General features: G+C 39.2%; 1 protein-coding gene across 1 annotated transcript in view; it reads left to right on the top strand.

Annotated features, from left to right (window-relative positions):
• CAPSL (calcyphosine like) overlaps nt 1–7,038 on the top strand; it is a 28,531-nt gene extending 21,493 nt beyond the window's left edge. Inside the window, exons 3-5 of the mRNA XM_032135698.2 lie at nt 778–955; nt 1,247–1,456; nt 6,679–7,038. Coding sequence (XP_031991589.1) covers nt 778–955; nt 1,247–1,456; nt 6,679–6,780 — 490 coding nt within the window. The 3' untranslated portion in view covers nt 6,781–7,038. The remainder of the gene's footprint in view (nt 1–777; nt 956–1,246; nt 1,457–6,678) is intronic.
• The last annotated feature ends 8,570 nt before the right edge of the window (nt 7,039–15,608 follow it).

Below are 15,608 nucleotides of genomic sequence, written 5' to 3'. Positions count from 1 at the left end.
TGATGTCTCCAACTCTAATCCATGCCTCTTTTCCTATCTTATCTGTAAATTCTCACTCCCACTTTGAGAAACCTGGCTTCCATCTTTGTTATCCATTTACTTGATGGTTTGACTTCAGTATACATGTACATCAGTATCAGAATTGTTAACCTGTATCCCTGTGGGAAACAACTTTATCAGCTAGAGTACAGTAATTGTGTGCAGTTCCTGTGTTCTTACAGACTCTACTCATTTTCAAAGTACTCAAAGTACTTTCTCTCTTATCCCTTTACCCCTTTTGGGGATGTTTCATTCTTTCATAATACAGTGAGATTCTCTTGTCACAGTTTGCATTCCTTCCTGTGATTTTCTGACTTCCTAAATCATTTTTTTAAAATTCATATGCATTAAGGTTTACACCTTGTTCTGTAAAGTGCTATGGGTTTTAGCAAATGCATAATGTCATGTATCCACCATCATAGTATTATAAAGGATAGTTTCATTGACCTAAAAATCCCATGTTTCACCAATTCAACTCTTCCCTTTACCTTTCATCTTTTTACTGTCTCCACAGTTTTGTCCTTTGCAGAATGTCATGTAATTAGAATTATACTTTGTGTATGTGTGTGTGTGTGGTGGGAAGAGGCTCTCCAGTTTTGGAAGGGAGGGTGCAGAGAAGAATTTAAGACTTTTGTATTTTAATTTAACAAAACCTTGAGTGTGGATTTTTTTTTAATCTTTACACTTACACCTGTTATTTGTACATTTCTTCTGAGTTTTTGTGTGTATTTTCTTCAGAGTGTTTAGAATTATGGATGATGATAATAATCGAACCCTTGATTTTAAAGAATTTATGAAAGGGTTAAATGATTATGCTGTAGTCATGGAAAAAGAAGAGGTGGAAGAGCTTTTCCGGAGGTTTGATAAAGATGGAAATGGAACAATAGACTTCAATGAATTTCTTCTCACATTAAGAGTAAGTGGCCCCATTAATCAGTGTATCTGCTGAGTTTGGCTTTCATGTGGTTTGGATTGGCTACCTTGAGGTTTTGTTTTTACCAGTTGTTAGCACACTGTGGGGAGGGGGATGAGCAGAAGACTGTGAACAGACTTAGGAACTTTTTGGAGCAATCGTAGTGCCTATTACATAATAGCACACAAATATTATTTCACATCATTCAGGGGAATGAGATATTTTATCACATAGGATACCAAAAAAGCTCATTTGCTTATGTATGTCTCTGTATGTATTCTTCTGTTTTTGTAGCCTCCAATGTCCAGAGCCAGAAAAGAGGTAATCATGCAAGCTTTTAGAAAGTTAGACAAGACTGGAGATGGTGTTATAACAATCGAAGATCTTCGTGAAGTATATAATGCAAAACACCACCCAAAGTATCAGAATGGGGAATGGAGTGAGGAACAAGTATTTAGGAAATTTCTGGATAACTTTGATTCACCATATGACAAAGATGGATTGGTAAGTAAAAGAGCTGAATCTAGGGGAAATTTCTTCAATTCGAAATTGTAAATGGGAAATAGGTCCAAACCCTTAAAAATGTTAACACATTGATACCATATTTGTTGTAAATAGAAGTAAACTATTTCCCTAGGAACCACCTAGAAAATTCTCCATTGCCAGGGGAAACCTTCATGTTACTTTAGTTGAAACCTAATGTATGTATGTGCATGCACAAACTCATAGACATATGTTGAAATGTATTGGTAGGGGATCCACATAAGTGATGACCTGTCATCTGGGGAATGTGATGTTCTGATTAAACATGCCATTTTATGGTTATTATATTTACCATACTCAGCTAGTTGCATTCCAATGAACTGACTATAATAAAATATATTTAACTTTGAAATGAGATCATAATTTAATTCTGGGGAACAGATTTACAAGGCCTTTCAGGATGTTTTGGTGCCTTCACACTCATCCTCATTCGTCATCACACTTTGCTATGTGGAAATGCCATTTAAAGGTAGTTTTTGGTAAACAGAATGTCAAATAACAGAATTTACTCTGATTTATTCTTTAGTGTGCTTTGAGATTAACTTACATTTCCAAACTGCACTGAATTTGAAAACAAAATCAACCACCCCATCTCCATTAACTTTTATCTTCAAGTTACAAATGCATAGCTTGGTAGGGTAAGGAATTATATAGCTCCATGACTGTGTCTAGGCTGAGATGAAAATATCATCTGTCCTTTATCAACAGCCCTAAATGGACTTTTTAGAAAAAAAAAAACAAAAAAAAAAAAACAAAAACCCAGAGCCAGTTCTGTTCTTAGGTGACCTAAGGGTTTTGGTGATAAGGAAAGGGGGTTGTCCCTTGAGTAACAGTCAGCAGCAGCACAACCCCAGGGTTCATTGTCTCTTAAGCCCTTTACAGCACAGGAAAAGATTAGTGGCCCAGTGGACAAGAAGAGAGCGGTTAAGGGAAGAAGAAATAAACCTTCCTCTTCTGAAGAGAATGTCCTTCAACTTTTTAAATGAAACTTCATGAGGAGTCTCATTAGCAAGGGGTTGGGGATAGGAAGGTGACCTTTCTGTCCTTCCTGCTGACATTTCCCTGTCAAGGGTGGAGACATACCCTCTATTTCAGGCTGAGGATTGTGGAGGCAGGTTTACAAAAGGGCCGAAATTCAATAGGGCAGCCAAAATCTTAGGGACAGAAATAAAAACTACGTGTTTTCTTCCAGTATTGCTGGCCTTGATCACTGAGATGTCAGTGGAAAAATAGCCAACTGCCATTTCCCCAAATTAGCCCACCCCTTTGTGGATCCCAGAGTGTGTCTGCTTCTCTCTGCAGGTGGTTCCTCCTCATTGTCAGGGGAAACCTCAGCTACCCTTTTCGCTAACAAAAGTCAAAATAGCCAGTTGTGATTCGGCTGATTCAAGTCTGCACACCACCCCTTTTGATATTTATCTTAAGAAGCCACATTAAGCTCTCAAAAGCTTATAAAGGTTATTGAGGTTTTTAGCAGTTATAGCACTTGATGTCATCTGCATGTTACAGACCCTGTATTGATACCCAACTCTGGCTGTTCATAATCATCATCAGGGAGGATTTGTTAGTAATGTAGATTGCTAGCTGCACTGCAGAACCACAGAATCTGATGTTTTGGAGGGCGGCTTCACATTTTAATGTGTACCAGATGACTCTTATACTTACGCGTATTTGTGATCCTTAGCTCTAAAAGATTCAGAAGTGACTGTTTTAAAATTACCAAATATAATATGCACATGACCCCATTTAGCATAATAATGAATCTGGGCAACATTTTTTGAGCACATATCAACTGGGCATTTGCTAAGGGCTTACCAGGGATATCTCACTTAACAGACATAATAAAACTGTTTCTGAAACGTGACGTGTAATTCAAACTTTCGCACACTGAATTGTATCTTAAATGCACAAGAAATTGTTGATGTAGAGGAACTCCATGGTAAATTCTTTTATGAGGAGAATAATTAGCTTCTAATTTACCTCTTGCAAATTGAACTATTTTGCATATTAAGATTTCTTGTGGTGAAGCATAGCTGTACATGAAGCCAGTGTGCTCATTTATGGTTAAAAACATCCCATATAAGACAAAATTTAAAATAATGCAAAAAATTTAGCATAGCTCCTAGCTAAGGATAATGTTCAAACTTGATAATCTAGGCTAAACTCTCAAATACCCATAAAGGTTGCTGGAGTTTGCAGCAGTCATGGAATTTGATGTCATAAATCTTGCACTAATACCCCACTGGACTCCCATAGCAGCCGGAAGCCATTTGGATGGAGGTGTGAAGCAATCAGATAACCTGTGAAACAGACTTTCCTTACCCCTTTTCTATCACTAAACCCCACCCCAATTTGGTGAGACATTTACTTCTTATTCTTTAATATCTAAGTTTTAAATTCTTCATGTGTATATATGACTTTATAATCACAATATTTTAAAAAAGCCTCTTAGGACTTTAGACCTTCAGGGAATATCAGTCTATTGCCTCATCCATCTCATAAAAAATTTTAAATAATTAAAAATATGTTAGGTATATTACTGAGTGTATGTATTAATAGTAACCTAGATTTGTTTTAGGATTTTTCTGATGAATTTGGAGCTGAGAAAAAGGGCTTGTATTGTGACTTCCATTACCCCCATCTGGGACCTTCCCCTGTATATATGATACATACCTTGTCATATAAAGGTAGCCCAGTCAAGAGGCCTGCTAAAAGTAGGAGTGCCCAGTCTCTCATTTTTTCTAATGTCAAATAAAATGAATAAGGATAGTAATTATTGCTAACCAGCAATTTATTATGATGAGGGCAAATTTACAGGGGATCAGAGAATTTGCGATTCAGGCCATTCCCAATATAAGTTGAGTCTCAGAAAACAAGCAAACACCTAGCTAAGTGTAACTGATGGCTTTTTCCGAAGTGATCAAATACGTTAGCTCTGACCTCTGGCTTGATGTCATCTGACTTCCAAGTGAGGTTTAATGCTTCCTTTATCTTTTGCCCATCTTGGATTCCTTTTCCATTCTCCATCAGAACCAACTGAACTCAGGTCACTCCATTCCACTGGGGGAGTTTGGGATGGAAGGATGGAGGTCACGATACCAGTCTCAATCATGTATTGGTGTTTCAGTTAGGGTTTGCTTTCAATCGCAAGAAATAGGAAATCTTGTTATACACTGGAATACACAAATTAGATTTTATTTTTTATTCTACTTGATGTTCTCACTTGAGTGGCTTAAAGAGAGCAGAGCTGAGGTCTTTGTGATTTTCCTGGCCTTTCCTTCATGATCTCAAGATGGTTGCCTAACTTCAGCCAGCACATCTGAGTTTCAGGCAGCAGGACAAAGGAGGGAGAAGGAGGGAATGAGAAAGGGCTAGAGCCTGCATCAGGAAAGCAAAGGCTTCCCTAGAAATTCATGTCAAATTTCCTTTGTATCTTATTAGTGAGAACTCTATTACTTGGCCATCCCAAGCTGAAGCTGCAGGGGAGTCTGGGAAAGTGAGTTTTGAGTTTTTCAACTTTTGTGGGAGAGAAAAGGTAGGGACAGGAGTATTACAGTGGATGTGGAGGGAGTCTCACTCAATGGCTGTCATCCCTGGTCAACCAACAGACAATAGAAACAATAACAAACTAAAAATAATAGGAGTTTGATAATTTTTAATTAAAAAATAATTAGCTGTAAAAAGTGTTCCTCAAACTGTCACGGTAAAGTGCACCATCAAAATGGCTCAGGGTCTCTTGTGTAACTCTTTTACTTTACTTGCTATTTGCTGTAAAATGATCCAGTTACTTTGTTGGAGTATTTCACCAGCCTGCAACCTTTTTGAGGACTAAGACTTTATCTTAATTATCATTGATATTCCCAGTTAAATTATTGTAGTGTGCACAACAATTAACTGGGATGTTTAGATTTTGAAGAAGTAAATTCCACAACCGCTTGCTTCAGAGATTCTGATTTAGCAGGTGTGGGGTACAGCCTGGGGACCTAGGCTTATGACAGACACCCCAGGTGGTCCTGATGCAGGTGATGTGGACCCACACCGGTAAACATTTCCCTGGAAGCTCACACAACATGAGAAAGATAGAAAGAGGGCAATAATGATGTGTGAAACTTAATGTAATCCCTTAATGAGGGAATTGAAAAGCAGAGGCTGAGGGATCCAAAGGAGGAGAGGAATAAAGAAGTTCAAGAAAGGGGGACACTAATGGTATCCTAATTTTGACAGAGACTCTATGCATGTATTGTAGATGTGTATTTACAGTTCAACTATGAGCTGAGTTCAAATGCCTTTCTTTCTACTGCCCTTCCTTATGTTTTTAGTGGGAAGGGGTGGTCTGAGAGAGAACTATGGATCCAGTGACTTTTTTTTTCTGGTCACTTAAAATTTCAATAGGACAAGTGGGTCAGTCATCTCTTATGATTCTTGGAAGGCATAGGTAGGTATGTCCCCAACTGATCATGTCAACCAACATGGTTAGAGTGTACATATTATCTAGACCTGTTAAAAATAAGACTAATAACTGTCTTTTCTTCTTCCCCAAAGGAAAGTAATATAAAATCCCCGCACAGATAAACACATCAGTCAATATTTCAAAGAGATGGTCATGGGTGTAGAGTGGAGAGAAGCCAGGATGGGTGGGAGGCATGAAGCAGGGGTAAGCTTTTTATTCACCCTGGGCCTCGAATGAGTTATTTATGTGTTAGAAAAGCATGCAACCCAGGAGCATTTAACTAGAAATCTGTTTCTTCACCCACAGGAGAGAACTCCATTTTTGGAAAGGGAAAACATCACTTATTCTGACACAAGGACATGACATGTTGTTTCTGACATGTCACAGAAAGACAGAAATAACTACAGTTGCAGAGCACTTCCTTCTTACTCTGAATTTCAGTCTCCCCTATCTGAATCTACGGGCTCCCACCCTTAGAGAAAAGATGACAACCTATGTGTCACTTTCCATTTAGGTTGGCTTAGAAACTTTCAACACTTTCTCTCTTCCCAGGTGCTGTTCTCATACCATCCTCAGCTTCACTTGTTCTTTTGTTTTAGATCAGTTCCTCAGCCATGATCACACACACAAAGAAATCCTCTATTTCCCTTCTATTTACAGGTGCACAAGGTGGGCGCCCATTGACAGAGTGAGAAGCAAAGTTTCGTTTTTGTTTCTAACTTTTCCACTGCAGGTGACCCCTGAGGAGTTCATGAACTACTATGCAGGCGTGAGCGCATCCATTGACACTGATGTGTACTTCATCGTCATGATGAGAACCGCCTGGAAGCTTTAAGCACGTGACCTGGGGACCAGGCCCTGGGACAGCCATGTGGCTCCGAATGACTAAACGTCAGCTCAAAAATCAGAATCATATTTGATTTCACACTCATCCTAATGTTTTTTTTCTGTGTCAAAATACTGCATTTTCTGGGGCCAAAAAACAGGCAGAAATAAAAGACATCAAGTAGCCAACTGTGAGTTTGCCTTCCCTAAGACTGTTTCGTTTGTTCTAAAATAGGACTTAAATAAAATGAGCTCCATAAAGCTCCTAGTGCTGTGCTGATACATGCAGGTGTCTAATCAACTTTAGGTTTTATCCCTCGGCCATTAATGAAAGCTTGAGTATTTTAATTAAAACCCTCACCCATGCACCCATAGTTTTTCTTCACCTCCTTTTAGATGATCCATTTCTAGGTGAGATGATAATTTATCTCTTTTTATGACTGATAGTAAGTCTTTAAGTGTTTCAGTCTCATTTGGGGACCAGAAGAAGACCACGTGTTAGCCTCAATTTCTACAAGCAAATCTTGAGTTTCACTGCCTAGGGTTTAGGGAAGCCGCAGTTTGACAAATAGATTCAAAATGATTTATTTAATAGTCATTTTAAAGAGTGGTATGAGAAAGGAGGCTATTTCTTTGAGCAGTAGATCCACGACTATTCATGGTACTCCTGTGGCTGAAGTTTTGAAACTGGGCTGGGCGCTCAGATTTTATGTGGGACATCTTGCCCTGTGTGTGGGCAGACTATTCCAGAAAGCCTTCACCTGGTGGAATGTTTATCTCTCCCCTCTCTGCTTTCTGCCAATTATGTTGAAATTCCCACCTGTGAGGGCTGGGTGCAGTGGCTCACACCTGCAATCCCAGCACTTTGGGAGGCTGAGGTGGGTGGATCACCTGAGGTCAGGAGTTCAAGGCCAGCCTGTCCAACATGGTGAAAACCCTGTCTCTACTAAATATAAAAAGATTAGTTGGGCATGGTGGCCCATGCCTGTAACCCCAGCTACTCCAGAGCTGAGACATGAGAATTGCTTGAACCCGGGAGGCAGAGGCTGCGGCGAGCTGAGATCATGCCCCTGGACTCCAGCCTAGAGCAAGACTCTGTCTCAAAACAAAACAAAACAAAACAAAACAAAACAAAACAAAACAAAAAAACAAAAATTCCCACCAGCACAAGGAGGTTGGGTGTGACACGGACTAGGATTACAATAATATTCCAAAGCAGGTTTTCCATCATGATGCTTCATGGCTTAACACCTCCTCCTCCCAGCACTAAGCTTTGGCTTCATATCATTGATGTGTAGGACTCTGCCCATGAAAGGCTACTAGAAGCAAAGATAGCCCAGAGGCTGGAAAATAGATAAGGACACTACAGCTCTCCTTCTGTGTCTTCTGTATCTGGGGCCAGAGATAAAAGCACAGTGACCAGCCTCTGGTTATGGTGCTGGAGACAATGCCTACCCACCTTGCTGCGAGGTGAAATACCTCCTTTTGCCTCTGTCCTTAGCTGCACTCATCCCCCAGTTTGCAGACATGGATTGGGTTAATAGTCTTCTTTAAGATCTTATATATTTAATTGGCTCTGGATTTAGGGATTGAACACACTTGCCATATTTTGTATCAATTCACTGTTTAGGTTTTATTTCATAGGTTTGGAAGTTGAGATTCGGATATGTATTAATTTAAAACATGTGAAAACCAGTGCTGCTAGATAAGCATTATAGCAGTTATTAAGTAACTTGTTGAGATGCTCAACTTTTTCTTGAGGTTGGGTGCATCCCCGTATTACCAGAAACTAGTTTTTTTTTTTTTTTACTTAATTGCACAAGTCTGATTTTGTATTGGATTTATTATCTCTGCTCATACAGAGATTGGTTGGGCCAAAGATACCAAGTGTTATGAAGAAACGTGTAGACTTAACGTAGAAAACCAGAAGAAATTGTAAAGAAATGTATAGAAAAAATCCATGTATTTTTGCAGCCTGTGCCCTGCAGACTGTGGCTAAGGAGAGGTCCCCTATTTCCTGGGGATGGTGGGTTTCAAGGCTTTTGCTCTAGAAAGATTCTTGTCTTTGATTCTGGGTATGACTCATGCCTCAGCTTAACTGAGGCTATAGAGTGAGCATGTGATTCTGAGCAAGGACTAGGTTGGAGCTATCAGCTTAGGCTTCTCCGGTGATACTTTGCTTCCTGTCTAATGGGGGCACAGGGCACAGCAATCCGATTTCAGATAACCCATACCTCATAGTGTATTTGGTCACATTTAGTTGCTTCTCTTCTAGCGGTTTGGGTTCTGGGCCCATGAGCAAGGTTCCACCAAGGTCCTTTCACCCTCTGGAAACAAAATCTGCTAATAACCTAATGGTCAAGGGTCACTGCACTCCAATTCTCATTCTCCTCTATGGCTTCTGGCACAGTCAGGAATTGTGCATTATTTAGCTCTACTCCTTCTAGTAGGAGTGGGAGGAACAGAGAAGAGACATTTAAAGAAATCATTTGCTAACACTCTTCTGGATATATTTTTTGTTTATTTAACTTACAGATTTTAAAGCTTACTCCGTTTACAATTTAAAAACTAAGCCCTTAGGTCAGAAGATAAAACACAATAAAAAGTTGCCAAAACATCCCTCAGGAAAACCTCACCTGTTGGGTCTGGTCCTCAGATAGAAAATTAAACAAGCCAAAGAAAAGAGAATGAAATTAGCAACTTTTTATGCAACAAGAATGATGTATGCAAACATTCTGAGAATGAGAGTTTGTCAGAACAAGCCACCCATAACAATACTGAATTTGGATTTCTAACTTGATCAAAGGCAAACCCATGCAAGAATGGCTAGAGACTCTGACCCTCTGCTGCTGTGCACATCATACTTGGATTCCATTCACAGTGCAAATGAGAAACCCAGAATGTGCAAGCTATGCAAGCTAAACTGTAGACTGAGGCAGAATTCTTTCTGCTGGTCTCTGGGGCTGGTTTTCACAGTGATTTAAACTGTGATAGGATCTTCCCAGGCACAGATGGCACTTTGGAGGACCATGTACTTGTTCTGTATGGTTTGGCAGCAGGCATGGAGTCACATTTCATACCGTAATCATGCTTTTCAAAGGCAGAGCTGGGTGTTCTCCAAGTAGCTGCAGATTGACTTGGCATACATCGTGGCTTGCAGGTGTAAATACATCCCATCAATAAATATTTATTGAGACACATGCTTTTTTTCTAGGCTGTGGGGACAGAGCAGTGAACTAGAATAATTGCAAGCAAAACCACTGGCTTTCAAACCAAACTAACAACTCACAGTTTTTAAGAGATCAAAGAGGGTAGAGAGGGAGGGGAAGAACAGGCACCCAAATTCCCCTCCCAGAATCTCATTCAGCCTCTGAAGCCAGGACAGTTGGAGCCCTTTCTGTGGCACTGTGTCGGGGAGTGACGTAGTCAATTTCACAAACATAGACAGCCTATCAAGACAATGCAAGGAAAATCCCTCTCTATATTTGGAGGCAGATAATTGTCTTGGCTCTCTAATTCTCTTGGCCAAAGTAGATTGTCTCACTGAGCCATGGGAGTACAAGTAGGTAATACTTCCATTCTCACTAAACTACCTGCAGATGCAGTCTATGTTGAAGTTTAATCAAGTGGAGAGATAGAATTTACCAGATGTATTCATAGATGGTGTGTGGGGGCCCTTCTACCTCTGCTTCATGAAATTCTATTAACCTTCTCTGAGTAGTATACCTTTTTTGGATTTATGCGCATCTGTTTTGTTATTGTTTTTATTTGTTTATTTTTTTTGATATGGAATCTCGCTCTGTCACCCAGGTTGGAGTGCAGTGGTACCATCTCGGCTCACTGCAACCTCCATCTCCCAGGTTCAAATGATTCTCCTGTCTCAGCCTCCGAGTAACTGGGATTACAGGCACCTGCCACTACACCCAGCTAATTTTTTGTATTTTTAGGAAAGACAGGGTTTCACCGTGTTGGCCAGGCTGCTCTCGAATCCCTCACCTCAGGTGATTTGCCCACCTCAGCCTCCCAAAGTGCTGGGATTACAGGCTTGAGCCACCACGCCCGACCATGCATATCTATTTTGAGTACAGAACTGAAGAACCTCATATTTTCCAATTTTCCAAATTGGTCAACAAACTTGCTTTCCTGGAGATTATTGATTGTTCTTTTAAATTAAGATCCTGTTGAATGAAGCAGTAAAGTTTTATTTTATTTATTTATTTATTTATTGAGACGGAGTCTCGCTCTGTTGCCCAGGCTGGAGTGCAGTGGCGCAATCTCGGCTCACTGCAAGCTCCGCCTCCCGGGTTCACGCCATTCTCCTGCCTCAGCCTCTCCGAGTAGCTGGGACTACAGGCGCCCGCCACCATACCCGGCTAATTTTTTGTATTTTTAGTAGAGACGGGGTTTCACCGTGGTCTCGATCTCCTGACCTCGTGATCCGCCTGCCTCGGCCTCCCAAAGTGCTGGGATTACAAGCGTGAGCCACCGTGCCCGGCCAGCAGTAAAGTTTTAAATCCTAGAAATGCTTATGACTCAAAGGAAATACAAAGGCATCAAGAGTCTGACAGATCGTCATTTAATGTTATTGAGTTTCGTGTAACTGATCCTTTTGAAAGCCAATGTTTCTCAGCATGATTTTACTCCTCCAAGTCACTTATATGAAAACTATGTAACTTTGATAGAGATAGCTAGTTCTTTTATTCTGAAAAAATAAAACTCACCAGTTAACCCCTAAAATTATATGTTCTAAAACAGGTGATGGGTGAGATATGTTGAAAGAAACATAAACAAATGATTGATGGGGGTTCTGAGAACATTGCTGTGTGAGAAGAATTCTTTTTGCCATTTCAGCTGGTGTGGTGAGAGGCTGTGGTGAAACAGCTCTTCCTCTCTGAGAATAGCATGACCTTCTTGTTTAATTCTCACACCTGCCTCGCCAAAGCCATGTCTTTTCCCCTGAGCAAAGTATAGTGGAAGAACCTCCTCAGGAGTGAAGCCCACAGAAAATATGAGCAGCCAACCAGTAGACAAGGTTTTAATATGGACCTTGCAATGACCAGAAAGGTAGAGTTCATCAGGGAAAAAAATCTCAACACATAATGGCCTTTTTTTCTTTTGTATTAGATTCTTATTTTGATTCTTCCTAATGGAATTTATTTATTGTTTCTCTGGGGTATTTAAAAAATCCTAGCAGCCATTGAACATTGTTGATGCCATGTGAGTTTCACCAAAGTCCCTGTGAGCACCATGGGTTTCCAGCTCCATCTCCCAACACTGGAAGTGTGATACTCAGCTCAAACACTCCAAGGATCACATCCAGCTTTACATTATGCCACCATATAACTGTCACTCATTTCCAATTTCATTCTGCTCCAGACCCTGTAATAAATGTACCAGGGACCTTGTGACTCAGAGCTCAAACACTTTCAATTTAAGCAAGAATCGAGTATATAGTAGTTTATTATCCTGTGCTCAAAGACTTGAGTAACTTTTTCTTTTCTGACCTGAATACTTGGCATTCAGAGCCTGCTATTGACCTGGGAACATCTTGATCTTAAACTTGAAAGGTTTGAGTTGCTGAACTCCTGGAAACGCTTAGGCGACATGTGGAACTGATGACAATCAGCAACCCGAGAGAGCCTTAGAACAGGATGAGACCTGGAATTGAGAGAAAATGACAAATGGAGGAGTGACTTGCTCCTTCCAGAGTTATAGTGAGTCCGAGTGCTTCCTGTTGATGGGATAAAGTGCTACACAATTGCAGGTTATTATCAAATGTTAGCCATTACCTTACTAAACCCAGCTCACTCCTTTTGTTTCCAAGGGAACTAGGAAATAAAGTCCCTTCCACAAATGTCATACTTAGTCATGCTTAAAATCTCATTTAGCAGTGTTACTCAAAATCCATTTACTTAAGATTATTGAAGTGGCTAAGTGTGTGTAGCAAATCACCACGAATTCAGGCTCTACTAATTGAGATCATTTAGACAGGGTTTGAGTGGAAGTTTACTTCTATTTTATCTGTACCAGAAAAAAGAGAGGATGGAGGTTGTTAAGCAAGTCAGCAATGCAAAGATTATAAGAGCTGTGCCTACATAGGCCAAGTACGTGTAAAACATATATACATTCATATAAATATATTTGCAATACATCCATATATGTCTTACAGGTACTTGGAGCTATCTATTTGCTTGTAAATATAATGAGTATGCTAGCCGTAAAATGTTTTCACATATCTTTTAAAATAGTCCTAGGTTAATTGTTAATTGGCAATAGTTTATTGGACAACTATAGCTCTAGCTGTTTTCTAGATAGTGAAGTAAATCCTATCTTGATAATATTTTTAAATAGAAATTGAATATACATTGAAGCAGAAAACAACATTCTGCTTTATAAGGAAACATTTTTATGACATTTATGATGTAAATTTTTAAATATTTTATTTGAAAAGCTATAGGTGTTTCTAGTGGTAAGCTATACATGCATCGAAAGCAAGAACTTGGCTTAATAGCAAGAGCTGGAATATCATTTCTAGGGACGAAAAATTGAAAGGTTCTTGAGTTACAAAGTTAGATATTATTTAATTTATAATACCAGCTTTGTCATTTTTTAAAATTATCAAACTGCACTGTGCCATTAACTTGGTTCTAATTTAATTTAAGGTTTGAAGTATTAGCAACTATTGTAACAAAAGAGTACATCTGGCTGTGTGCAGTGGCTCATGCCTGCAATCCCACCACTTTGGGAGGCTGAGGTGGGTGGATCACTTGAGGTCAGGAGTTCAAGACCAGCCTGACAAACGTGATGAAACCCTGTCTCTACTAAAAATACAAAATTAGCTGGAAGTGTTGGTGCACGCGTGTAATCTCAGCTACTTGGGAGGCTGAGAGGCAGGAGAATAGCTTGAACCCACCAGGCGCAGATTGCAGTGAGCCGAGATCGAGCCATTGCACTTCAGCCTAGGCAACAAGAGCGAAACTCTGTCTCAAAACAAAACAAAACAAAATCAAAAACAAAACAAAACAAAACAAAAACACATCTAGCCATTTCAGTTTTAAAGTGTTTCCGAAAGATATTTCTTCTTATTAGCAAACATGTAACATATAATGCTTCTTTAAAAGTATACTTCCTTGAAGGCGCTTTTGGATCATTTAAAAATGTTATTTGTGTGGTATTTCAGTTACAGGTGATAACATTTCTTCTTTGAAAATTATGAGGCCCTGTTCACATTGTACTCGCTCATGTTCTTAAAAGAGCAAAACATAATTACTCATAAAACTATTATTTTGACAGCCAAGAATGAAAGTTCGAACATTTGATGTTAATATTACTTTCTTGCAGGGGTGAACTACTTCCATCTAGCAGGCCAAGCAAGTTTCCAGAATGCCCAGCCTTTGAGTGGTGCTTCTAGATCTGTGGGGAATAGTATGACTGTATATGCTGGTATTAAGGAATCGGGAAGGTTAAGAGGGAGGAGAGAGAGATGGAATTTAGAGGCTGATTCCTACTCTTTGCATCTTTGCTCTTAACTTCATTGCCCAGCATAGGAAGCACAAGTCCAACCTTAAAATATTAACATGTATCCTGGCCAAATTGAGAAGTGGGTAGAGTTGGCCTTCTAGTACCTCCTATAGGGCTGGTACCTCTCCACTCTGCCACTGAATGTCAGGCATCATGTATTTCTGGGTGCCCAAGGATTCTGGGAAGTACCCATTCTCTAGTTCTATTCCTACCTGTGTGTTTGGTGTAGACTCCCTTTCACTAAAGCAGTTTTTATCTGTTCATTTATGCTATAAATTTCTACACCCTAAAATGCTAATAATAGTCACAAGAGTGGTTACACAATGTCCATTCTAGAGCACTGCTGTCCCACAGAACTTTCTAAAATGATGGAATTGTTCTATATCTGTGTTCTCCAATATGATGGCCACTAGCCACATACGGCTAAAAGACAGTTGAAAAGTGGCTAGTGCAACTGAGAAACTGAATTTTTCATTATATTTTATGAATACATTCATATTCATTTTATGAATGTATTCATAAAATATAAAATATGAATGTATTCATAAATATATTATAATATATTCATAATATAGGTTGTAAAAATATATTTCATAATCTATTTTATGAATATATTCATAAAACATATATTATAAAATATATATTGTAAACATGTATATTTTAATATATATTTGTAAATATATATATTTTAATCAGTGTAAATTTAAATAGCCACATGTGGCTAGTGGCTACCATATTGGATAGTACAGTAGAGATCTAGAAATCTTATCTTAATGTACAAAGTGATGGCCATGAGGGAACTGTAGCTGGCCGGTGAGCAGGTGAATCTTTGGCTACCCTTGCACATGTCCCATCTCAGTGAGCCACCTCAGCGGGGACAGGCAAGCCAGGCTCTCCTTGCCTAACTCGAACCTGCTTGATTGACAGTGGCAAATGACACTCAATAGAAAATATCTCTGAGAATGTAAAATGCTCTACTATAACTCACATATTTTGACACCATTTCCTTCTTTCTTTTCTTGCCTTTTTCTTTTCTTCAGGTTTCAAAAGAAGACTTTTTGAATTATTATGCAGGTGTTAGTGCTTCTATTGACACCGATGCCTATTTCATTTTGATGATGACAAAATCTTGGAGATTATAATTTTGCCTATTAATTCTTTTGGAAATCAGGGACTCCCCGAGTGGAATAAGTTTGAAAGAATTCCAAGATATGGATTTGGATTAGGTGTAAACTAAATTTCCTAAAAGATTTGGAATTTTAAAAGCAATAAATAGATCTTTGGTCATCTTACTTAATTATCTGGAATGTGTTCATT

This window comes from Hylobates moloch, unplaced genomic scaffold (assembly GCF_009828535.3).
Source record: "Hylobates moloch isolate HMO894 unplaced genomic scaffold, HMol_V3 SCAFFOLD_17, whole genome shotgun sequence".
In the NCBI taxonomy this organism is placed as follows: domain Eukaryota; kingdom Metazoa; phylum Chordata; class Mammalia; order Primates; family Hylobatidae; genus Hylobates; species Hylobates moloch.
The sequence above is the reverse complement of the archived record's forward strand: the minus strand, read 5'-3'. Positions and strand labels throughout refer to the sequence as shown.